Source organism: Mandrillus leucophaeus, unplaced genomic scaffold (assembly GCF_000951045.1).
Source record: "Mandrillus leucophaeus isolate KB7577 unplaced genomic scaffold, Mleu.le_1.0 Scaffold1486, whole genome shotgun sequence".
NCBI classification, from domain to species: Eukaryota; Metazoa; Chordata; class Mammalia; order Primates; family Cercopithecidae; genus Mandrillus; species Mandrillus leucophaeus.
This window is the reverse complement of record NW_012101461.1, coordinates 288,860-315,945: the sequence shown is the minus strand read 5'-3', so window position 1 is coordinate 315,945 and position 27,086 is coordinate 288,860. Positions and strand designations below refer to the sequence as shown.

Below are 27,086 nucleotides of genomic sequence, written 5' to 3'. Positions count from 1 at the left end.
AGCTGGGTGTGGTGGTGTACGCCTGTAATCCCAGCACTTTAGGAGGCCGAGGTGGATTACCTGAGATCAGGAGTTCAAAACCAACCTGGCCAACGTGGTGACACCCTGTCTCTAAAAATACAAAAGTTAGCTGGGTGTGGTGGTGCAAGCCTGTAATCACAGCTATTCGGGTGAGGCTGAGGTAGGAGAATTGCTTGAACCTGGGAGGCAGAGGTTGCAGTGAGCCGAGATCACACCACTGTACTCTAGCCTGGGTAACAGAGATAGACTCTGTTTCAAAAAAAAAAAAAAAAGAAGAAGAATAAGAAGAAGAAGAAGAAGAAAAGAAAACCTGAAGTTTAACATAGGCTTATACGTTTTTTACATAGTAAGACACATACTTAGAAATGACATATGTGCTAGCTACGAGAAGTTTTTATTCATGACAGTGGTGAATTGAGTGGGACTGTGCTTGGCCTGCTACTGTTGAATATGACTCAAACACAAGTCAGGAACACATGACATTTTATTCCTGTTTTTCTTTTGTTGTGAGTCTTTGTAATGCTCTATGTCTCACTCCATTCAGCTGATATAACAAAATATCATAAACTGGGTAACTTGTAAATGATATTTATTTATTACGGTTCTGGAGGCTGGGAAGCCTCAAGGCACTGGCAGATTTGATGTCTAGTGAGGGCCTGCTTCCTGGTTCATGGAATGATACCTTCTCACTGTGCACATGAGGTGGAAGGGCAAGATAGTTGTTGGGGGCCTCTTTTATAGGGGTACTAATCCCATTCGTGAGGGTTCCACATCACTACAATGGCCCCGTCTCTTAATATTATCACATCAGAGATTAAGTTTCAACATATGATTTTTGGGGGGACACATTCAGACCACAGCACATAATTTAACAGTGTAATTTCAGTATGCTGATTCTCAAAGGGAGAAGTCATTACACAATCACCTGTTTCTCTCCCATCCTATAACCCACCAACTATTTTAATAGTCTGGCATGGTGTGACTGGGTCATCTGCTTAGGTTATTACAAGCTTCAGTCAGGTGTTAGTCAGACTGGGTTTTTACCTGGTGGCTCTGGAGAAAAAAATCTGCTTCCAAGTTCAGTGGTACACTTACCACAATTCAGTCCCTTGTGGTTGTGGAACTGAGGTACCATTTCCTTGCTGCCTATCAGCTAGGAATTCCTCTTAGCAACTAGAGGCTGCTTTTAGGTACTTTTCCTGTGGCCACAATTGTCACTTTACAACACAGATGCTACGCCTAAAAACTTAACAATAAATATTATCAAATACCCAGGCAAGATTAAAATTTCCCTGATTGTCTCAGAAAACAAATCTTATAGTTTGTTAACAGAAGGATCCAATCAGGATTCAAACATTGCCTTTGGTTGAATTATGTCTTAAATCTTTTAAAATATAAAACGTTTATCCAATTCTTTATTTTTCTTGCAATGTATTTGTTGAAGAAACATGAATTTGTTTACAGAATTGTCTTCATTTTAGATCTTTCTGATTGCATCCCAATGGTGTTATTTAACATGCTCCTCTGTCTACTGTATTTTTTATAAAATTGGCAAATAGGTATGAGGTTTGATTCAATTCAGTTTCAATTTTTTTTTTTTAAAGCAGGAATACTTCATGGGAAGTATTGTGTTTGTACTATTGTATCAAATCAGGAGACACATAAGCTTGGTTCTGTTTCTGTGATGTCAACAACCACTAATCACCATTGGCTGAACCCAAGATTTCATTAGGGGTTGCAGACAGGTGATATTTTAATTTTACCAATTCTTCTTCATTTATTAAGTACAATATTTCTATATAGAAAAACTTTCTCTCATCAACTATTTCCTTAGGTTACCCTGAGGTGCAGTTCTTCCAGGAAGGGCAAGATAAACACTTGATTCATTCTTTTTGTTGTTTCTGTTTTTAGAATAACGTATTGGTTTCCCGGCATTCTCCAAAGGGATCAATAAGTTTTGTTGGTCATTTCTATTTTTTTTTTTTTTTGAGATGGTGTCTCGCTCTGTCACCCAGGCTGGAGTGCAGTGGTGTGATTTCAGCTCACTGCAAGCTCCGCCTCCCAGGTTCATGCCATTCTCCTGCCTCAGTCTCTTGAGTAGCTGGGACTACAGGTACCCGCCACCATGCCTGGCTAGTATTTTTGTATTTTTGGTAGAGACGCGGTTTCACCATGTTAGCCAGGATGGTCTCAATCTCCTGACCTCGTGATCCACCCGTCTCGGCCGCCTAAAGTGCTGGGATTACAGGCATGAGCCACTACGCCTGGCTTGTTGCGGGAAGTCAGGGACTCTAAACGGAAGGACTGGCTGGAGCCGCAGCAGAGGAACATAAATTGTGAAGATTTCATTTTAATATGGACATTTATCAGTTCCCAAATAATACTTTTATAATTTTTTACGCTTGTCTTTAATCTCTTAATCCTGTTATCTTCGTAAGCTGAGGATGTATGTCACCTCAGGACCACTGTGATAATTGTGTTAACTGTACAAATTGACTGTAAAACATGTATGTTTGAACAATATGAAATCAGTGCACCTTGAAAAGAACAGAATAATAGTGATTTTTAAGGAACAAGGGAAGATTTTTAGGGAATAAGGTCTGACTGCCTAGGGGTCCGACAAAAAGAGCCGTATTTTTCTTCTTGCAAAGAGCCTATAAATGGACATGCAAGTAGGGAAGATATCACTAAATTCTTTTCCAAGCAAGGAATATTATTATTAATACCCTGGGAAAGGAATGCATTCCTGGGGGGAGGTGTATAAATGGCCGCTCTGGCAATGTCTGTCTTATGTGGTTGAGATAAGGACTGAGATACGCCCTGGTCTCCTGCAGTACCCTCAGGCTTACTAGGGTGGGGAAAAACTCCACCCTGGTAAATTTGTGGTCAGACTGGTTCTCTGCTCTCAAACGCTGTTTTCTGTTATTTAAGACGTTTATCAAGGCAATATGTGCACCGCTGAACATAGACCCTTATCAGTAGTTCTGCTTTTGCCCTTTGCCTTGAGATCTTTGTTGGACCCTTATTAGTTCTGCTTTTGCCCTTTGTCCTGTTCCTTCAAAAGCACGTGATCTTTGTTAGAACCTTATTAGTAGTTCTGCTTTTTGTCCTTTGAAGCATGTGATCTTTGTACCTACTCCCCGTTCGTACACCCCCTCCCCTTTTGAAATCCTTAACAAAACCTTGCTGGTTTTGAGGCTCGGGTGGGCATCACGGTCCTACCGATATGTGATGTCACCCCCGGCGGCCCAGCTGTCAAATTCCCCTCTTTGTACTGTCTCTCTTTATTTCTCAGCTGGCCAACACTTATGGAAAATAGAAAGAACCTACATTGAAATATTGGGTCTGGGTTCCCCCAATAATATCTGTAGTAGCAGTTGTTGTTAATATCATTATGAACTCTGGATTATTGCAAATTTGACATGTTCCAATTCATTGCAGGTATCGATCTTCTTGATGCTCAAATTGTTCCATCTCTGGACACTGGGAGCCTCTTTTATTGGCTCCTGTGTTCCTTTGTTGTGACCCTATTAGTCTTGGATAGATTCCTTGCTTTCCAGTATAATCAACTCATCTCGCTCTAGTCTTCCAATTAGCCTTTTCTCTACAGACATGTCTTGGTTCTTTTATGTAGGAAATAGCATTTATTGTAGAGGCCACAATCTCATCACTGGGTGAATTCATTTACTTGTTGGTAAATATTTCTAAGACATTTCCATGAATACCGTTAGAAAAAACTTAAATACATAAATAAAACATCATGCCTATAATCCCAGCACTCTGGGAGGCCGAGGCAGGAGGATTGCTTGAGCCCAGGAGTTCCATACCAGCCTGGGCAACATGGTAAGAGCCCATTTTTTTTTTAAAGTTACCTGGGTGTGGTGGTGTGTGTCTGTTGTTCCAGCTACCTGGGAGGCTGAGCTGGGAGGATCACTTGAGCCCAGAAGGTTGAAACTGCAGTGAGCTGTGATTGCACCACTGCACTACTGTACTCCAGTCTGGGTGACAAGGCAAGACCGGCCACAAAAGGAGAAAAAAAGAAAAAGAAAAGAGAAAATATATTATAAATTCATACTGTTCATAATGTTATTTCTAACCGTGAATTAGGATGACTGTATTTATTTAATTTGTATATGCTATCTCTTTTTTTCTAACCCTGAAAATCTTGGTTCCTGATAAGACTGAAATAATTGTGTGAACACTCTTTCTCTATATGTATACATACATACATATATATATACACACCCCCCCACACACAATTACAGATATATAATACTGCTATTATTACTAGCAGTATGATTAAAAAAACAGTTTAAGGTTTTTTTTGTAGTTACTTTTGTCCTTAGGCTATTTCCCAGTAGGGATGTACAGATAAATTCCTATATTGTAAAATAACTTAAAATAATTCTTTTCTGTATGGTTAATTTTCCATATCTCTACCTTGTTAAGTTTATTTCATTTTGTTTTCAATTAAAATTTTATTTTCAATTAAAATTTTATTTTCATTTATTTTACTTTATAATGATGTATTAGTCTGTTCTTGCATTGCCATAAAGAACTATCTGCAACTGGGTAATTTATAAAGAAAAGAGGTTTAATTGGCTCATGGTTATGCAGGCTGTACAGGAAGCATGGCTGGGGAGGTCTTAGGAAACTTTCAATCATGGTAAAAGGCAAAGAGAAAGGAGGCACGCCTCACATGATCAGAGAAGGAGGAAGAGAGCGAAGGTAGGGTGGTGCCACACACTTTTAAACAACCAGATCTCGTGAGAACTCATTCACTATCATGAGATCAGCATGGGGGAAAGCTGCCCCCATGATCCCATCACCTCTCACCAGACCCCTCCTCCAATACTGGGGATTACAATTCATAATGAGATCTGGGCAGGGACACAAATCCAAACCATATCAAATGATATAAATCACTTACATGCTTCCAAATATGTTTGATACATATGATCAAACAAGGTACATTTAGAAAAGTTTAGCTTCATTACTTTTTTACTCCCTCTGTCCTCTCTGCCCTCCATAGATAACCATTTTTGTTTATCATTCATCTAAAAATAATACATACAAGTAGATTTCTCTATATTATTGGTCCACTCCTTTCTTAGATAAAAGATGCTTTTTTTTTCTCTAAACATGCTTGTTTTTTAATGTTTACCTAGTAAACCCTGGCGATTACACCATAGTCATATGTAGATATTTATTTTATGGCTGAATATTATTCAAATATGCAAAATCACAGTTTATTCAACCAATCTTTTTATGGTAGGCAAATGCATTGTTCCTAGTCTTTTTGCTATGTCAAAGAGTGCTGCCAATAATACCCCTGTGCACACAACTTTTTGTGTTTTTGCTGGTGTTTCTTTGGGATAGATTCCTGGAAGTAGAATTATTGGATCAGGCACAAATCCATACCTAATTGTGCTAGATATTGGCAAATTCTCCTCTATAGGGGTTGTATCATTTGCATGCTGAGCTGAAACATATGAGGGTGTGTATTTCTCCACAGCCTTTTCAACAGAGTATGTTGTCAAATGTTTGGATTTGTACCTAATATGCAAAAAATATACAACGTTATAAGATCAATTTGCGTCTCTTTTATTATGGCATCTCTTTACATGGTAAAGGACCATTTGACTTTCTTTTTCTGTGACTCACCTGTTTATATTTCTTGTCTATCTTTTAAAAGGATTTTTAGCTCTTTTAGAAGCTCTTTATATATCAGTCCTTTATATATTAATTCTTTTTCTGTGATATAAGTTCCAAATATTATGAGTAACATTCAATTTTTCATTTTTTCATCTAGCTATCCAGTTATCCCAACGTCAATGATTAAGAAATGGAATATGGTGGTTTTTATGCAATTGAAATAAGACCAATATAGTTGGAATAGGGCAGTTGGAGAGTCCTGTGAAATAAAGCTAATAAAGTAGATAGGGACCAGATCATAGAGTCTTATGGTCTACCCTGGAAATTCTGGTTTTTATCTTAATAGCAGTAGACAGCCACTGAAGAGTTTCAAGCTAGGCAGTATGTATCAGGGGATGTTTGAGCAAATCTCCTTTAGCTGGGGATTGTAGGTTTATTTGCTCAAATATGAGGCAAGACACTGAGGGCCCAGTAACCAAGCCACAAGGGGCAGAAGTAATGACTAAAGTTCCAGGGTATGCATCTTTAGTATTAAAGATACTAAAGCCCCAATAGCTTTAGAATTAGAAGACCTGTATTGATTTTTCTCATTCTAATATGTTTCCCATAAGTATTGCTACTTAGAGCTAAAATTTCCACTTCACCTCATCTGAACTGCAGGAGCTGCCTGCATGATGTGTGACCTGTAATGTGTGAAGCTACTCCCTCTGTGGGAAGCAACACAACCTGTAGCAAGTTTCGAATTCTCTTCTGCAGCTGTCTGGAACAAACTGGATAGGTGCCATATTGCGTGGGCTGTATAGGGACACTAGCCATGGATTCAGCTCACTTGCTCTTCCCATCAGTTGCAGTAATTTGTAACTACCCACTTGTCAGCACTCCTTTAAATGATGCTAGTGCATAGCGAGTTCAGCTGAAGGGTCACGGTATCCTAGTCTTTACAGATTTAGCAAATATATCTAGCTTTTCTTTTCAAGGTACATTGGGTATGTTATTAGATTGCTCTTCTAACAACAGGGAAAGGCTGGAAGTTAACAAGTGGGTTGGGAAATTACATGTCAATTTAATTAATCTAATTAACGTTACAGTTAGTGCCTCTGTGAAGATAATGGCTTATAGGACTATAAAAACTCTAATTATTAGTGCCATCTAATTGGCAAAGGGAAAGGGGTATGCATAAGAGAAAATATGTAGTGCTGGATTAAAATTTTGGGGTTAAAAATTTTAAGAGTCAGGAGTACAACCTGGATCCCATGAACTGAGGTGAACTGGGACCTCCTTAAGTTTGTAGATAATGTTAAATTAAAATGGAACAATCTAGCACTAGGTGACAAGCTAACACAAGGTGGAGAAGCCATAGAGTTTAATTTTAATTTTATTTTTAAGTTTTTTTGAGACAGTCTCACTCTGTTTTCCAGGCTGGAGTGCAGTGGTGCAATCTCAGCTAACTGCAGCCTCCACCTCCTGAGCTCAAATGATTCTCGTGCCTCAACCTCCCGAGTAGCTGGGATTACAGGTGCCTACCACCATGTCTGGCTAATTTTTGTATTTTTAGTAGAGACGGGGTTTTGCCATGTTGGTCAAGATGGTCTTGAACCCCTGATCTCAAGCGATCCACCCGCCATGGCCTCCCAAAGTGCTGCGAGTACAGGAGTAATTGGTCAGGGGTGAGGAAGAGTCAAAGATAAGTGTCAGTTCAGACTAGAGTTTCCACAAAGCCCTTATGTAGACGTAAATGGAAAACCTGCAGGCTTTGCAGTACCAGCATGAATAAGGGGAACTTGTTTTGGTGCTAACACAATAAGGAAGTGTCTGCCTATTTATATCTCAGTACCATGACTCACTGAGTGCATTGATAGGCACTGATAAAAAGCAATGTGGGCCGGGTGTGGTGGCTCACGCCTGTAATCCCAGCACTTTGGGAGGCCAAGTTGGGTGGATCACCGGAGGTCAGGAGTTTGAGATTAGCCTGACCAACATGGTGAAACCCCGTCTCTACTAAAAATACAAAAATTAGCTGGGTGTGGTGGCAGGTGCCTGTAATCCCAGTTACTTGGGAGGCTGAGGCAGGAGAATCACTTGAACCTGGGAGGCAAAGGTGGCAGTGAGCAGAGATCGCGCCATTGCACTCCAGCCTGGACAACAAGAGCAAAACTCCTAAAAAAAGCAATGTCTTTCACTGTAATAAGCTTCCAATTTAGAGAATATTTTACTTGATGTGGTCCTTATGCCCATGGTACATTAGGTATGCCCTCATGAGATATAAGGGAACTAATAAGATGATGAGTTTACCTAGATGCCTACTTACCTCATTTTTACTCCTTAATCAAAGCAAAAGTGGGCCACACGGTGGCTCACACATGCATTCCTAGCACTTTGGGAGGATGAGGCAGGCAGATCACTTGACCCAAGAGTTTGAGATCAGCCTAGGCAACATGGGGAGGCCTCATCTCTACCAAAATATAAAAATTAGCCAGATGTGGTGGTGTGCGCCTATAGTCTCAGCCACTCAGGAGGCTGAGGCTGGAGGATCTTCCTGGGAGGATTGAGGCTGGGAGCCTGGGAGATTGAGGCTGCGGTGAACTGTGATCTTGCCACTGCACTCTAGCCTTGGTAACAGAGTGGGACCCTGTCCCAAAGGAAAAAAAAATCAAAGCAAAAGTAACTGAACTGAGCCCAAGTTGTCATTTGTATAATTATACTTCTAATCCCAGCCCACCTTCAAACTTAAAATCAAACTTAAAATTGACTATGTAGTTGGTGTTGCTGTTTAGTAGAAGACCACTAGGTCTTTTGTTGTTGTTGTTGTCATTGTGGTTGTTGTGGTTATGGGAAAGGCAAAGAAAATCAGGTCAGTTTTGGACATCTTGACATTTGAGGTCACTTTGATACTACAAATGGAAATAGTAACTTGGCAGTTGCATATATGGGTCAAGATCCCAGAAGTGAGTTATAGACTAAATATAACGATTTGAGAGTCCTTGGCTAAACAGATGGAAATTAAAATTATGAGCATGGATGAGATCACCTAGGGAGAGAGTACAGTTGGAAGAGAATAGAGACAAAAACTGAACCTGAGAAAAACACATTTAATAGTTAAGGACAGGGAGTAGGCTGAGAAGACAGATGTATAAACCAGAATAGGTAAGAGAAGCTTGGTTTCTGAATACCAAAAGGAAGATTATTTTAAGGACAGCGTGGTCAACAGCATCAAATGCTACTGAGAGTCATGTAAATAAAAAACTGAAGCCAGGCATGGTAGCACGTGCCTGTAGCCTCAGCAACCTGGGAGGCTGAGGCAGAAGGACTGCGTGAGCCCAAGGGTTTGAGACCAGTCTGGGCAACATAGCAAGACCCCATCTCAAAAACAAAAACTTAAAACTAAAAAATGTCCATTGCATTTAGCAACCAGAGGTTATTGATGGCATTAGTGAAAGCTGCTTTTGTAGAATGGTGGTGGCTAAATTCAGATATTAATAGTTTTTGGAGTGCTTAGGAAGTGAGGAGAGGGCATTAAGTACTGACAACCCTTGAGAAATTTAACCTTGAAAGGATGGGAAAGATTAACAGGAACATTTTAGGAAGCCAGTAAAGACGAGCGATCCAAGTAGTAATAGCATGCATATTAACTGTTAATTTAATTCCACAATAATTTGTTGATCACATGAAGGGCACAAGGCAAAGAACTGAGAATTGAGAGATGAGTAAGAAGCAATCCCTTCCCTCAGAGTGCTCGTGGTTTAGTGGGTGGGGGGGAGAGATGGATACATAATTATTGCATGGAAAGTATAATAATCAATGTATTAGATTTAGTAGTAGCATAGGTGAGAGCGAAGAGCATATTTATTAGGAAGGAGATCAGAGAAGACGTAGAAGTGACTTCTGTAAAAGGCAAAAGATTTATACGCTCTAAAAAGAAACAGAGGATTGACTTTTGAACTGAGTTATGAATTCACACGTGTTTGGTAGGATGACTATGAGAGAGAGACTCCAGGAAGAAGGAAAAGTATAGTTTTTTGGAAAACTACATGTAATCTTTAAAGACGGGGGGTTCTTGGAATCACATTGTCTAGATTTAAAACCTGCCTCTATCATTAGCAGCTTTGTGACCTTGGGTAATCACCACAGCTTTGAAAACCCACAATTTTCTCATTTATAAAATGAAGGCTGATAATTCCTACCTCAGGATTTTAGGGAGCCTTAAAAGCTGTGAAACTGAATTCAGTAGCTAGCATGCAGCAAGCCAATAATACATGTTAACTCTTGTTATTGTTAATTTAAAATGCAAAAAGAGTGGCAGGGTATGAAGCTAAAGAAGGTAATCAGGAGTCACATTATGGTAGATTTGTCAGGAAAGTTAGCACTGTTCCCAGCATTAATTAAAACAAACGAGGACAATTATTAGGAAACAGTTCAACTGAAGTCAGGCTTAAGTCTACTAAAAATAGTTTTCAGGAAGCATCTTAATTATAATCTCTTGTTGATGAAGCCTAAGGCAACAAGTATGTACAAGTACCTAATTAGGAGGCTGAGATTGCTAACCTCTAATTGTGCAATTTGCAAATTTTTTTTACATTACATTTTGTAACGCAATGCATTATTTTCCATTAATATTGGTGCTAAACTTCATTTTTCTAGTTTTTTTTCTTTATACATTTCATATTTTTAAAAATGAGTTGGTAATATGGTAATACTTCGATTTTATCACAAAAACCATTTCAACCCTACCACCAAAAACAACAAACAACACTGATCATGCCGGGCAAGATGGCTCATGCCTGTAATTCCAGCACTTTGTGAGGCCAAGGCAGGAGGATGGCTTAAGCCAGGATTGAGACCAGCCTGGGCAATACAGGGAGACTCCATCTCTACAAAAATTTAAAAAAACTAGCAGAGCATGGTGGTGTGTGCATGTAGTCCCAGGAACTTGGTGGGCTGAGGGGAGGATCGCTTGGCCCAGAAGATTGAGGCTGTAGTGAGCTATGATCCTGTCACTGCACTCCAGGCTGGGTGACAGAGACCTTGTCTCAAAATAAATAAATAACCTTGATCACACAGTGTAGCCAACCTTCAGAATTTTGGCAAGGGTATTTTAAGGGTAGAGTCAGACACCAGAAAAAGCTGCAGGTGGACCTGAGGAAATTTGCATGGGACCTATGACCCCTACCCTTTGACATAGTTCGAATTGATAAAAGTTTCTCTAGTCCCAAGAGCAAGCGATTTTTTTAGATTTTTATTTTGAGGAAGTCGTTTTCTCTGTAGGAGTTCAACTTCTCACTTATGTGAACAATATTCTTGTCATAGAAGGAATTTTTGTCATGAAAAGATAATTCGGGATCACTACTGTTTGGAGTATTTAATCTACTCTATTGAGTATTTTTGAAGTTAAAAAGATCATACAGATATCTTCACTTACGAATGAAAGGTTATAATCTTTCAGCCGACATGAGCTCTTGATTTTGTTGATATTGGGTATACTGTTAATGCTGATTTTGATATTTGGTAAGTACTGGTTTATGTTATATCCTGTGTGTGCCTCCATTTCCCTAATGTAGTCTGAGCCTGTAGATAACACCTTACTTTATGTCTAGTTGAATCAATGCTTCAAGATGTTTAATGCTCTCCGGGTTCATTTCTTGTGGTTGACTATACTTTCCATGGTAGGAAGTACTGAACTTCTGCTACTACTGTAGGTCTTATCTTTAGGCTTGCGGATGCTTAAGAAAAACACTGTGACGATCTAAGAGTGCAGGGCAAACCTTTTTTTTTAATTAAAAAAGTTTCTTTTAAGAGACAGGGTTTCACTCTGTTGCCCAGGTTGGGATGCAGTGGTGAGATGACAGCTCACTGCAGCCTCAAACTCCTGGGCTCAAGCAATTCTCCCAGATTCTCCCACCTCAGCTTCCTAGGTAGCTGAGACCACAGACGAACCACTGGCCCAGCTAATTTTTGCATTTCTTGTAGAGAAGGGGTCTTATTATGTTGCCCCTTCTCCATGTGGCTGGTCTCGAACTCCTGGCCTCAATCAATCCTCCTGCCTCAGCCTCCCACAGTGCTGGGATTACAAGTCTGAGCCACCGCACCCACCAGCAGAAACTTTATTTCAAGAGGCAACTTTGGATTTCAAGGTGACCTCCCCCATCCCGCCCACAGTAATATCTGTGACCCAGTAAACAATACAAGTGCCTATGACTGAATACAAAATTTCACCAAATAATATTTATTTCACTATTCGAGATGTGCCTGGTATCTCGTTTTCTTTCTTTTCTTTTTTTTCCTGGAGACAGAGGAGTGATCTCGGCTCACTGCAACCTCCGCCTCCCAGGTTCAAGCGATTTTCCTGCCTCAGCTTCCTGAGTAGCTGGAATTAGAGGCAGTTGCCATGACGCCCAGCTAATTTTTGCAATTTTAGTAGAGTCGGGGTTTCGCCATGTTGTCCAGGCTGGTCTGGAACTCCTGACCTCAGGTGATCCGCCCGCCTCGCATCCCAAAGTGCTGGGATTACAGACGTGAGCCACTGCGCCCCGCCATCTAACTCTATTTCATAGAAAACTGAAACCACCACACGCAACTGTACCCCTTCCAAGTAGAAACCAGCTAATTTGGTTTTACGAATCACTAAAGGGGTCACTAAACGCCGACTGAAAACGCTCTTCCAGCAGTCTTCGCTGCTGCTCCATCTGTCACAGCCCATCCGAAAAGCGGCGTTAGCAGCTGGGAAGGCCGCGGCCGGAAGCTAAGTCTCAGAGCCGCACTCGCGCTTCAGCCCGCAAGATGGAGCGTTTCCCTCCAGGGAAGCAGCGCCGCACCTATGCACAGCCTCGACTCGGTGGATGATGCAGGACTCGGCCCATTTCCCTGCCCTCCAGCTTTCTCAAAGTTAGCCCCGCCCCTTATCTTTCCTCGGCGAGTTTAGTTTCGCCCCGCCAAGTGGGCAGAGCGCCGAACGATCGATGCTTTCTTCAGTGCCCTGAGAGCCGCCATTTTTGAGGGCGGGGGAAGAGAAACAAGCAGCGGCGGCAGAGGCTCAATGGGATGCTGACTGGGTTTTGCTTCTCGTCCCAGCCCTGTGGGGCCGGGGCAGAAGAACCCATCAAAGCCCTTCCTCCGGCCGCCTCTCCGGAATGAGGTCTCAGCACCCGCGGGGGACAGCACCCTTCCTCCTGCCTGAGTGAGTGGCGACCTGCGGCGCGACTGCCGGGCGCCCGCGCGCGCCCCCGCGCGCCCCTTCGCTGTCAGTTACCCCGCGCGCCTCCGCCCCTCTCCCGCCGGCCTCGCGCTCGGCGCAGACTCGTTTGTTTGTTTCTGCAGGAGCCCAAGAAGAGGCCGAAACCGAGACCATGCCTGGGAAGCTGAAGGTGAAAATCGTGGCTGGGCGCCATTTGCCAGTGATGGACCGTGCAAGTGACCTGACTGATGCCTTCGTGGAGGTTGGTCCGGGGTCCTGTCCCTCAAAACACAGGGAGCGCCAAGCCCTGTGAAGGATCTACCCACCTCGCCCCCAGCCCCTCAGCCTATTCCCCCCTCGACTGCCCTCCCGTCGGCCGTGATTGTCCAGCTGTCCCACGAGGGATGACCGCCGAGACTTCAGTGCGTGCGATGGGTGCACGGCTTGCAGGCGTCCGCGGCACAGTCCGCTGCGCGGGGAGGCTTGTACTGTTCTGCATGCGGGGGTGACCCTGATGTCAGGACTCATTAACAGGCCACCTGCCACTCAGGAGATCCCAAGGCGTGGCCGCGCAGCCACCGACACACACACACACACACACACACATACACACACACACGAATGCCGGGGTGACTCTGATGTCAGGACTCATTAACAGGCCACCTGCCACTCAGGAGATCTCAAAGTGTGACCCCACAGCCACTGAAACACACACACACGCACACACACACACACACACACCCTTGGAAGGGATGGCCAGAGTGGTGGACATCATGTTTAAGAAGGTGCATGAATCCCTTTATGGGCACTTGGAGTCCCACAGTGCGTCCCACATGCCTAACATTTTGTGAATCTGCCACGCACGTTCTAAAACACAACTGTAACACTTCCTGCTCTTGCATAGACTGGTAGGTCTGATGAGGTGTTTCAGAGTAATTTAGCGCCTTGAGGTAGGAAGTCAATTAATTGCCATGGACTTAAATTGCAAAATTGCTTTTTAAGTCTAATGATTAGTTTAAAAGTCATGCAAATTAGTAAAGGCCTAGGGCTGGGAAGGTAATAACCCAGAGTCTGAAAGAAGCCAAGTGAAGATTGTAATAAAAATTGGAGTGATGAGCCAGAGCATTAGAGCAGTAATCATTTGGGCTATTAGTGCTTAGAGTTGATGGATAGATATATCATAATATATAGCCCGATTTCATCTCAATATTCCTGATGTTTCCTAAGTGTTCTCTAACCTAATAATTGCAGTTCACTGCCCCTCCTCATTGTCATGGTGATTCTTAATCACTTCATTGGAGAAAGTTTTTGAGTGCTGTTGTGCCAGATGTTAGGTAATAGGAATCCACAAATAACTGAAGCATAGTGTTTGCTTTCCGGTAGTTCAGACATCGACCCACACAGCCTATTTAATAATTAATAGGTAACGTGTTGAATTTAGTAATTGCCTGATCTGTGCTAAGTACTTTTAAATTCTTAGTTTTCACAACAGTCCTACTATAGGAGTATTGTTATTGTCCCATGTTACGGTTGAGGTAACTGAGGCCCAGGAAGGGTAAATAATTTGCTTAAGGTTACATAGCTTGCAAACCTCCATAGCCTGACAGTTTGTTCTCTTAACCGCTCTGCTAATACAGCCTCACCAGACAAAGTGATGAGTATTGTATTAGAATATGGAAACAATTGTCTCTGAAGGTTGAGGAAGGCTTGCTGTGAAAGTGACATTTGAAATGGGCCTTGAAGGACACCCAGGATTTTACCGGGCAAAGGGAACATCAAAGGCAGGCATAGGATGGGATATATAGTAAGTTCAGGAAACTGCCTTAGTTTGGTATGTGTCTGGAGGAAAGGGTATGAGATATGTGGGTAGTGGAGCTTGTTAAGGATGAGGCTGGAAAGCCCTATTTTCTATGAAAACCTCCTTTTCTGTAGTATTTATAAGGAGAGACAAGGAAGCTTTTTTTTTTTTCTTTCTTTCTTTTTTAAAGACAAGTTTTATTCTGTTGCCCAGGCTGGAATGCAGCTCACTGCAGCCTCCAACTCCCGGCCTCAAGCCATCCTCCTGCCTCTCCCGCTTCAGCCTCCCAAAGTGCTGGGATTATGGACCTGAGCCACCACACCTGGCCAGGGGAGTTTTTAAAGCAGAAATAAAATAAGATCATGTTTGTATTAGTTTGTTTCTTTATAGGATGGCCTGAATGGGGATGCTATTGATGGACTAGACAGATGGGAAGTGAGGCAGGGAGATCAGTTAAGAAGGTGGTAAAATTATCCAGGTAATATGTGGGAATGTGCATAGGAATGGATTTGAACAGGAAGATTTGTGGGACATTTCTTAGGTTAAAATTGTCAGGCCTTGATAGTTACGTGGATTTTGCTGGTGATGAAGGGGCTGATTCACAGGTTACTTACTACTTCCTTCTTTGAACAAATTGAGTGTCGGCTGTTTGCCAGGCTCTGGGCTAGTCACTGGTCTAGCTAATGGATAAACATGGTGAGTAAGACAGACTTGGTTCCTGCTCTTAATGCAGCTTATATTTTAGTAGGAGAGACAGATAAATTTAAAGGTAAATAAGGTAAATAAATTTTAAATTTATTTAAAATTATTTAAATAAAAAGGTAAATAAATTATTAAATATATAGTTACAAATTGGGATGGGTGCCATGAAAGAGAACAATAGAAAGAGAACAACAGGGAACACCTACTTTAGGTTGAGTTATCAGGGGAGGTCCCTGAGAAAAGTGTTTGTCAAACCCAGGATCTGCTGGATGAGAAGGAGCCTGCTGCTGAGGGAGCATATTTGTGTGTGTAGGGGAGTGGGTGGACAGAAGGTAACCCGGATATCTCATGTCGAGATTTGGTGTGTTTTAGGAAGTGAAGGAAGATGCCTGTGGCTGTCACATAGTCAGTGAAGGGAAGAGTAGTGTAAGATAAAGTTGGAGAGTTAATCAAAGAGCCAGTCTTGCAAGGACTAAGGCCATGATTAACAGTTTGAATTTTACCCTAAATTCTTTGAAAAGCCCTTGTTAAGATGAGCACTGTTGTTATATGGAGAATGGATTGAAGGGGAAAGAGTAGAAATCAGGCAGTTAGGAGATTCTGTAATAGTTCAAATAACAGGTGATATGGGCCAAGGTGATGGATTTGATAATGCAGACAAGTGGATGAATTCCAGGTGTATTTTGAAGATAGATTAAAAGATGACTCCTAGCTTTCTGAAGTATTGGGTTTTCTGAAACTCCATGGAGATGGTAAAGATTGAGGTGGATCATTTTCCATTTCAGCATGTTAGGTTTGTGATGTCTGTAGGGCCTTTAATTGGAGATGTTAAGGAAGTGATTTATGACTGTGGCATTCAAAAAAAAAAAAAAAGGTCTGAGTAAAAATGAGGACACGAGCCAGTGTTTCTCAAGTCCTGTGAGACCCAGGACTCCCTTTAGATAGCCCGTATTTTACCCTTTCTATCCTGGCGTGATACTTTTTAGTTAATATATCCTGTGTATTCTTACAATTAAAAACAAACCAGTACCATGGTCTAACTATGACAGAGAAATAGAAGTTGTTGTTGTTGTTATCAACATTATTTTTTTTGAGACAGTCTTGCTCTTTCACCCAGGCTGGAGTGCAGTGGTGTGATCTTGGCTCACTGCAGCCTCCGTCTCCTGAGTTCAAGTGATTCTCCTGTCTCAGCCTCCAGAGTAGCTGGGATTACAGGCGCTCGCCACCACGCCCTGCTAATTTTTGTATTTTTTAGTAGAGACGGGGTTTTGCCATGTTGGCCAGGCTGGTCTCAAACTCCTGACCTCAGATGATCCACCTGCCTGGGTCTCCCAAAGTTCTGGGATTACAAGTGTGAGCCACCGTGCCCGGCCTGTTGTTATTATGTTAATATGGAAGTACTTTTTCATGACCATAATAGAAAACATGAGGTAATCAGATGAATCAATGAATATTTATTCAGCCTTTGTATGTATTAGACACTACTGGATGCTGGGGCTATGGCAGTAAATTTAAAAGAACTTCAGTCATGGAACTTACATTTTAGTGGGAGAAGAGAGTTCATAAATAAGGTAATTAAGTAAAAAATATAGTATACTGGATCAATGAATATTTATTTGACCTTTGTATGTATTAGACACTGTACTGGATACTGGGGCTATAGCAATAAATTATAAAAACTTGAGTCATGGAACTTACATTTTAGTGGGAGGAGAGAGTTCACAAATAAGGTAAGTAAATAAAAGATATAGTATGCTGGATGTTGAGAAATGCCCCATATGGAGAAAATAAAGCTGGGACACGGAATAGGCAGTGCAGCGCCTATGTGAAAATCACGTGAATATAACTGCTTCTCAAACAGAGCGAGACAGTTGTGTAGTTTTGGCATCTCAGATCTTCATTGCCATTGGTTATCTGATTTTTCAAAATAGTCAACTCATGGGAAAAAGCAGAGTTGCCTCTTGATTTACATGATGGTTGTAGTTCTTGACAATTATGTACACTGAAACCCGATTGTAATACTTTTATCTGTAAAACTGAGGTTCTAGGTAGGTTTTTTTTTTCTTTCTTTCTTTTTTTTTTTTTTTTGAGACAGAACTTTGCTCTTGTTGTCCAGGTCGGAATGCAATGGCGCTGTCTCAGCTCACTGTAACCTCCGCCTCCCAGGTTCAAGCGATCTTCCTGCCTCAGCCTCCTGAGTAGCTAGGACTACCGGTACACCACCATGCCTGGCTAATTTTTTGTATTTTTGTAGAGGCAGGGTTTCACCATGTTGGACAGACTGGTCTTGAACACCTGACCTCAGGTGATCTACCCGCCTTGGCCTCCCAAAGTGCGGGGATTACAGGCATGGGCCACCGCACCCGGCCTTCTAGGTAGGTTTCTTACCCATGTGATTGTCTAGTGGGACATTTGAAAATCATGACATGGTAAAAGTCTTCATTGTTGGGAACTCACTTGCATTGAAGGATACCTAGCATTTCTGGCCCTTCTTCACTTAATGCAATTACTATTTTCCACAAAAACACTGCTAGAAATTTCTAAAGCTTCTTTAGGAGTTGGTTCTGTCTTTTTGCAAACCCGTGACTTAGGGGAAGGGAGAGAAACAGGATGAATCCTTGAAAAAACTTGTTATTAAGAGGTTTATTAGAGGAGGAGGACTAGGGGAAGGAAACTGAGATTGTGAGCCAGTGGGTGGGAGAAAAATGGGGAACATAATGTCTTAGAACGCAAAAGAGGAAGTTTCTTTAAAGAGGAAGCTCAACTGTCAGATGTTACTGGGGTCAAGTAAGAAGACAGAAAAATTATTGGATTGGACAACATGGGGGTGTGACAAGAGGCATGATGAGAATGGAATCCCATCCTGTAGTGATTTAAAGAGAATTAAAGTACATGGGAAGTGAGGAAGTAGAAAGAGCATGAATAGGCAACTGTTTCAAGGTGTATGGCTATGAAGGGGGAAGGAGAAATAGTGTGGTATTTAAGAAGTAGTTTTAGTACTTAAAAAATAAATGAAAAGATGCAGAAACTATTTGTGTGCTAATAGGAATAATCCCGTAGAAAGGGGAAAAATTAATGCAGGAAAAGGGGGATAATGAAAGATTACAATATGATAAAGGGAAAAATGCTTGATATAGACTAAGTTCATAGAAGAGGGAGATAATGAAGTGTGGGCTAGTCATGAGAAACCTTTATCCTGGGCCTGGAGGATGGTAAAATTTCCAAAGGCAGAGAGAAAAAGGAAGAAAAAATTTTCAGGTGACTAGCACAAACTTGATAAAAGCAAAAGAAGAAATAGGGTATGTATCGATGTAATTGAATGTATTTCAATTGAATGAATTTCATTCATATGTAATCGGAAGGAGGATTCTTGTTGAACAGAAGTGGGAAATAAATCTGGCTAGGAAAGGGGGATACAGATTACTGAATAGTCCAAAAATTAGGAGGAGAAGTCTATACAGTTGAAGCTCTCTTAACAACTTCCATTAACTGACTCATTGCAATCCTCAGTGCTCTGCATTCCTTCCATAAAGCGTATTCATAAATACTCCTCCGGGTAAGACTACTCTAGTGTGCCTGGAGTTTCCCATCAGTTGGCTGATATACTTTACCAAGAGGCAGTTGTGTTTATTCCCAAATCTGCTTATGTCAACTGTATTTGTTACTATATTTTATTTAAAGCTTATATAAATCAGTGAATGTAAAGACATGGAAATGGTCACTAAAAATTGCTCTTGAATTAGGTGGAGAAAAGATTGTTAAAAATAGAGGATTAGTGAATGTAAAGACATGAAAATGGTCACTAAAAATTACTCTTGAATTAGGTGGAGAAAAGATTGTAAAAAATAGAGTATTCTTTGTTCATGCTTTTTAAAGTATTTTATTTCCCAAACTGGAAATCAGAGATGACTGTGGCTTATGCAAAAAAGATGACTAAACGGTTGACTTTTACGCAAAGAAAAAGTCTTAGCCTTAAATTAAAAGACAGGAATGAATGTTTGTTTATATGTTTTATCTTAAAATGTTTACAGTTTGTATTATTTTTAGTGATCCTCTAATTTAACCAAGTTATTTGATTAACTGATCAAGTATTGGTCCTGGTTGCATTGATTGAGAGAATTTCCACTATATATGATGTCAGGAGTGTAGGGACCCAGCGAAGACCAAGTAATACTTAAAGATGATTAGTCTTGCAGGAATCTCTAGAGTGAGATGGGGTTCTGTATAAGGGAAGTATTAATGGAAATATATCTCAATATTAACGTGTGTTACCAATTGTTTGGCCAAACTGCATTGTCATCTTGTGTTTTTCTAGGAACCTTTGAGGGAACAGGGAGAGGAAAATAAATATTTAATGAATATTTCCTGCGTACATACATTTTGCTAGGTCTCTACATGTGTTATATCATGTAATGCTCACTTAACAATCCCACTTTTCAGAGGAAGAAGCCAATTTAAATAACAGATTAATAACTTTCTCAAGGTAATTTAGCTAATGAGTAGGTAAAGAGAATGCTTTACTTTACTGGGGAAGATCTCCATTAAAATCCCTGATGTTCCTTAACAAAGTTATAAGGCATTCATTTAATTGCTGAGTAATAAAATGTCCTTTTAATTAAATAAGACTAAGTGAACCGAGATTCTCCTGTGCTAGAATGAAAATCATCCAATGTTGGCAAAATACACACTCCAGCCTTTTTCTTTTTGTTTCTTGTCCTTTATTTACTTGTTTGAGAGACTGGGTCTTGCTCTGTCACTCAGGCCTGAATGCAGCCGCCTTGAACTCCTGACTTCAAGCAGTCCTCTTGCCTTAGCTTCCTGAGTAGCTGGGACTGCAGGCACGCACCACCCTGCCTGGCTGATGCCTTTTCCTTTTTTCTAAAGTCTTTTTTGTTTGTTTAATGCAGTTTGTGGGCTATCAGATCTTTATTTAGAATGAACAGTTGCACAACAACAAAAAGGCACAGTATAGCAAAACTGTTATAGTGGGACAAAACTGTAGAGTGCTTTAAATTTGTCACTTAAAAAATCATGTGCTACTTTTGGCAGTTGAGCCAAAACCCTTAAGTATATTTGGCTTTTGAATGATTTTGAATGTTTTTATAAATCCTAACAGTATTTTACTTCATATAAAGCAACTTTAGATAAATTAGACAGTAAGTATTTCCATCATGCCTTGAATATTGAAATGGAATGAAAATTAAATTAGTAATTAAGCAAGAACCTCTATTCTCCCTAAGTTTTTCCTTATTAAGTTTCATTTCTTTATTGTTGTGATTTTAAAAATTATGCAAGTAATACTTGAATGCTCCCCATTAAAAAAGATTCAAACACTCAAATATAACTTGAAAACCCCTTACTTTCTTCTTACAACACTGTACTCTATTCCCTACACCCGATCAGTCCCTTCTACAGAGATAATTGCTGTCAGTTCTTTGGTTTATGTTAATCTTTTCTTCATCCCCTTAAAAAAATACTTGTATATCTATATTGCATTTTTAGAAACAAATATAATCCTACTTTATATATTCTGCTACTTGTTTTTTCAGTTATTGTGTAATTAATATCTTCTCATGACAGTATGTATAATCGACTCCATTCTTTATAAGGGCACATGATTTATTCAGTCACTTTCCTGCTGAATGACTATATTTTTGGTGGGGAGGAGGGGGGCTTATGTGAAAGTACTTCTGTAGGTTAAAATTCCTGGAAGCAAATCTAGGATTCTGCAATTTGAATGAACATAAAGTTATTGCCATTTGAATTTTAATTTTTGCTGTTTTTTAATTTTAAAATAATGCATTTAAAATAGGTAGTATCATGCATGGTTCAAAATTCAAAAGGTACAAAATGAGTCAGCTTCTCTCTCCCAGCCTTTCCTCTGCTCTTTCTAGTGACCACTGTTACTATTTCTTGTATATACTTCTAGAAATATTGTGCACATATATAGACATATACTTATTATATATAATTTTTTTTTTTTTTTTTTTTTGCTGAAGAATGCCATATATCTGCAGTAGAAAGGTGTATCTTGGAAGTTGTTCCTTATCAGTGCATGGAGAACTGCTTTATTCTGTTTAGTGCTACATTGTGTTGCTTTACCATAAATTTAGTTAGTTCCATATTAATAGATATTTAGCTTGTTTCCAAGCTTTTGCTACAGTAATGCTGCTGGTATATGCCATTGTGTACCTCTGTGGGATAAATTCTAAGAAATAGAATTGCTAGCTTAAAAGGGATTTAAGGCATTTAAAATTTTGGTATATGTTGTCAAGTTGTTCTCTGTAGAGATTTTTCTACACTCCTACCAGCAAAGTATGACAGTACCTCACGAATTCTGTGTTCAAACCTTTTGATCTTTGCCAGCCTGATAAGTAAAAATATTTTAGTTTGTATTTCTTAGTGTGAATGAGGTTGATCATCTTTTGATGTGGTTAAAGACAGCTGTATTTCCATTTCTGTGACTTGTCTGATCATATCCTTTGCCTATTTTTTCTATTGGGTTGTTGATCTTTTATTGCTCTGTACGTGCTCTTTAGAAATGGGGGAAGTTAGTTCTTTGTGATGTGTGGAGCTGGTCAAGCAGAACAGTGGGTAATCCCTTGTTGTGGGTATAGTCTACAAGCTTACCTGGATCCATCTGTACTTTCTTCCCTTTGTCTCAGAGGATAATAGTCTTTTGTCGCCTTTATGGTTAATCCTTCTATTGGTTGGCTGACATTAATATTTACTTTTATTCACATTTTTGATATTTATATGTGAATAATTTCTTATTCATTTTTAGGTAAAATTTGGTAATACCACCTTTAAAACAGATGTGTACCTTAAGTCACTCAACCCTCAGTGGAACTCGGAGTGGTTTAAATTTGAGGTAAGTTTTTAAATGTCAACATTTTTTAGTGTATTTTTTTGAGGTGAATCTTTTCCCTCAGGAATAATGAGAACCTTTTATTTCAGGCATAGTAGTATTTCTACATCATAAAAATATTTTCTTTTCTGCTTACCTAGGAATATTGAGTATAAAAATGTTATATTACATTTAAGAAAATATAGTATATGATAACACATGAACAAAAGAAGTCCTCAAATGTATTATATTATTATTATTATTGTAGTTTTCTCTAAATTTTAGCATATACCAAAAATGACTTAAGAATAATATATGGATTAAAATAAATTTTTTAAAATTGCAGTACTATATATTGTGAATATTGCCATTTAAATCATTTGTAAGTGTACAGTTTGGTAGCATTAATTACATTCACAGTGGTTTGCTACCATCACCACTATTTCCAGAACTTTTTCTTTACCCTAAATTGAAATTGTGTACCCACTAACCAATAACTTCCCATTCTCTCCTCTCCCTAGACTCTGGTAACCTCTAATCTACTTTCTGTTTCTTTGAATTTGCTTATGCTAGATATTTCATATAAATGGAATCATATAATACTTGTCCTGTTGTATCTGCTTTCTTTTACTCAGCATAATGTTTTCAGGGTTCATCCACACTGTAACATGTATCAGAATTTTATTCCTTCTTATGGCTGAATAATATCCCATCGTATATGTATGCCACATTTTATTTTCTAATTGAGTTATTTTTGTTGTTGAGTTGTAAAAGTTCTTTATGTATTCTGAATATTAACTTATTATCAGATATATAATTTGCAAATATTTTCACTCATTCAGTAGGTTGTCTTTTTACTTTCTTGATAATTTTCTTTGATGCACAGAAGTTTTTAATTTTGATGAAGTCCAATATATTTATTTTTGTTTTGGTGTGAAATGAAAGAATCCATTGTCAACTCTAAGGTCATGAAGATTACCCCTATGGTTTTTGTAAGAGTTTTATGGTTTTAGTTTTTATGTATAGGTAATGGATTCATTTGGAGTTACTTTTTATAATGGTGTTAGGTAAGAGGCCAGCTTCATTCCTTTTTTTTTAAAGACAGAGTCTTACTCTGTTGCCCAGGCTGGAGTGTAGTGGCGTGATCTTGGCTCACTGCAACCTCCGCCTGCTAGGTTCGGGTGATTCTCCTGCCTTAGCCTCCCTAGTAGCTGGAATTACAGGCATGTGCCATCATGCCTGGCTAATTTTTTTGTATTTTTAGTGGAGATGGCGTTTCACCCTTTTGGCCCGGCTGGTCTCGAACTCCTGACCTCAAGTGATCTGCCTGCCTTGGCCTCCCAAAGTACTAGGATTACAGGTGTTAGCCACTACGCCTGGCCCCAGCTTCATTCATGTATGTCGAAATTCATACATGTAGAAATTCAGTTGTTTGGGCACATTTGTTGAAGAGACTGTTCTTTCCCCATTGATTGGTAGTCCACACAGAGACAGGAGGTGGTTATGTTCAAATGGCTCATGGCCTGGTGATCTGAGGGGATTTCTCCAAAAGGGGAGCCTCCCATCTCCTCACCCAGGTTTCTTTTCATTCCTCCCATCTTCCCACTTGTGCTTCCTTCCTTGAGACACTTGAATGTAGAGGTCCCTATCACTCATGTTTTCCTCTTGTGCTCTTCTTAAGAAGTCCATTGTGTTACTGTTAGCATGTCTGTTTTGTGTTGCACCCAGCCACCTCCCTGCAGTTTCTGCTCTCTTTCTCGCTGTATCTGTTTATTTTTTCATGCATTGATTTGGTCTGTCGGCATGCCCCAATCCTCCAAGAGATTATAGGGACTTTACTAGGCTTTGGGATCAACAAGGCGACATACAAAAGGAGATACAATTCTCACTTACAGACTGCTTATTATAGCCCAGGCACTGGTGAAGTGCTTTACATGTGTTAACCTCATTCAGTTCTCACAATGCCGTGAAGGCACCTTTATTTACTTATTTATTTTTGAGATGGAGTCTCACCCTGTCACCCAGGCTGGAGTGCAGTGGCGTGATCTTGGCTCACTGCAAACTCTGCCTTCCGGATTCACGCCATTCTCCTGCCTCAGCCTCCCGAGTAGCTGGGACTACAGGCACCCACCACCACGCCCAGCTAAGTTTTTGTGTTTTTTAGTAGAGACAGGGTTTCACTGTGCTAGCCAGGATGGTCTCGATCTCCTGACCTCGTGATCCACCTGCCTCGGCTCCCCAAAGCGCTGGGTTTACAGGTGTGAGCCACCACGCCCGGCTGGCACCTTTTATTTTAAGATGACTCAGAAGTCCAACCCAGAGCTAGCTAAGTGGTAGAGTAAGGATTCAGACCAAAGTCGGCCTGACTCCAAAGCTATTACCAGGTCACCACACCTCCATCTTACATTCTCCCTTTCTACCCACTCCCCTTCCCAAATTAAACATCCTTGTCAGTTATTGTTCCCTGTGCCAGCAGTGTTTTCCTTGCTTTTTTAATTCTTCTTCACTACTATATCCTCAACCCCCAGAAGAGCATGTAATAGGCTCTCAGTAAATATTTGCTACACATATTGCCCATTTCTCTGATAACCACTTCCTTCACCTTTCAGCTGCAAGAGAAATTTTCTTCTTTGGAATTTTCTTTGGACTACTTAAGAACCTTGTGAGGACCAGTTTGGTTTTTCCTCCCTGCTATTTCATGCCAGCCCTTATATTGGGCAGCACTGTGGCTGCTGTGCCTTTTCTGAGGCCTCTTTCATAACCATTATGGAGCCTGGGTAAAGTTTAGCTCTTGCGGGGTAAGGTGTCATTCTTCAGTGAAAGAGAACAAGGGAAGAAAAGTATTGGGTTGCTTGAAAGACGCTTTGATCATGCTGGGGAACCTGCCAAACACATACCTGAAGATGGAAGAAATAACACTAGGATGTTTAGGCACTGCTTTGCTTATGGTTTATATTAGGACCGTGATCTCTCTTTTAGTGTTGGAAGGCACATTCAGTAGTGGTTGGGATACTGAGTAGCAGCCCTCTATTGGAAAAGCTTAAAGGTCTGGATTAAGAGAAAACACATTCTATTTCTGGTACCTGCTAATTTGCAGATGACCTCAGACAGCCTTACCATTTGGAGCCTCTGTTTTTTTCAAATGTGAATCCTTTCCAGAGTAGTATAGAGGTGGCTATGAAGCATGTTGTATGTTAATATGAGTTGCACTAGTCAAAAAAAAGAGACTTTTGTGTATGTGTATGTGTGTGTATATATATGTATATATATATTTTTGTTTTGTTTTTGTTTTTGAGATGGGATTTCCCTCTTGTTGCCCAGGCTGGATGGCAGTGGTACGATCCTGGCTCACTGCAACCTCTGCCTCCCGGGTTCAAGCGATTCTCTTTCCTCAGCCTCTCGAGTAGCTGGAATTAACACTCATGTGCCACCACATCCTGCTAATTTTGTATTTTTAGTAGAGACGGGGTTTCTCCATGTTGGTCAGGCTGTTCTCAAACTCACGACCTCAGGTGATGCACCTGCCTCGACCTCCCAAAGTGCTGGGATTACGGGCGTGAGCCACTGTGCATGGCCCAGGAATAATATTTTTAAATCACTCAGCATTTTGGATAGGCATTCGGTGTTTGGCAGAAAGTGGGTTTGAATATTAGCATTTTGGGGTATATTTTCTGTTCTTTCATTAATGTATAGTTTAGTTAGTCCGAGTGGCATAGGTGTGCTGAAAAAATAGAGCTGCAGTTTGAAAAGATTTTGTTACCAAACTTAATCTCAGTTTGTATAAGAAAGGTGTACCTCATCTATAGACTCAGAGCATTTATGGGCAGTGACAGCTTTTATTTATTATCTCTGTGGAATATAACTGTGTTTCTCAAAATTACTACCTCATCGGAGTAGCTTGGCTGTGTCTCAGTCTTCTACCAAAAAGACTCAGTTATAGAAACTGTTATTCTTAACCTCCCAGTAGCTTTCACCGAAAGGTTTTCAAGCAGATGGATCTCTCTAAGGAAGATAATTCCTGGTTTCTGTAAACTCCTCCTCTTTTAAACTGGACTTCCATGTTATCTGCTAGAACATTGAACTGGAGGTCAGTAAATTTTTTAGGACTTTACCTTTGAGGCGAGTTAAAAAAAAAATCAGTTGGACATAGATGTGAGGATTTATTTCTGGACTCTCAATTCCATTTCATTGGTCTATATGTCTGTCTTTATACTATTACCATACTGTTTTGATTACTATAGCTTTGTAGTGAGTTTTGAAATCCAGATGTGAGAGTCCTACAAGTTTATATTTTTAGTTGATATTTTCATCATGAAATATTTTGATTCTCTTCTCATTTTCTTTTATGTTATGTACAGATTTTTCTTTTAGCTGTTTCTAAAATGCCACTATGTATTTTGAAAGACCTGTTGCACATGTATTCAGTCTATTGTGACATTTTAAACTACATTATTAAAGATGTGGAATATATGAGTCAAAAAATAATTGGAGTACCTTCCTTTTATGATTTCAGATGGAATTAGAATTACAGCATCTATCTTCATTACCCAAGCAAAACACTGGAATGTTTATATAGTTTATTTTGATGGCCTTTCCCCCAACTATAACCTAGAAATTGTTAAAAACAAATAGTTTTAAATACATTGTTATTGAAATGATGGGAGGAGGCAAGCTTCATATGTCGGAGTAATTTTCACGATACTAGGAAATATTAAAAAAGTGATATTTCATTTTAATGATGATGGTAATAAACTGATATTTTTTAAAGCTAATGAGTACTCAAGCAACTTACTTAACAGTATGAAAAATAATATACTTACTTTCTGAAATAAGGGATTTACCAGGCAGTTCCCTTAAAATTTAGTAAGTTAGTGGCTGGGTGCAGTAGCTCACGC

General features: G+C 40.0%; 1 protein-coding gene and 1 pseudogene across 6 annotated transcripts in view; one reads left to right on the top strand and one right to left on the bottom strand.

The window, feature by feature from the left end:
- Positions 1-12,370, bottom strand: part of LOC105535621 — a 29,143-nt pseudogene extending 16,773 nt beyond the window's left edge.
- Positions 12,371-12,620: 250 nt separating this feature from the next.
- The window catches only part of C2CD5 (C2 calcium-dependent domain containing 5), a 95,742-nt gene continuing 81,276 nt past the window's right edge, over positions 12,621-27,086 (top strand). For 5 of the 6 annotated variants that reach the window (XM_011974759.1, XM_011974760.1, XM_011974757.1 and 2 more), the window contains exons 1-3: positions 12,621-12,847; positions 12,988-13,106; positions 22,129-22,215. In XM_011974759.1, coding sequence (XP_011830149.1) covers positions 13,017-13,106; positions 22,129-22,215 — 177 coding nt within the window. In that variant the 5' untranslated portion in view covers positions 12,621-12,847; positions 12,988-13,016. The other variant, XM_011974762.1, reaches the window with a different exon arrangement.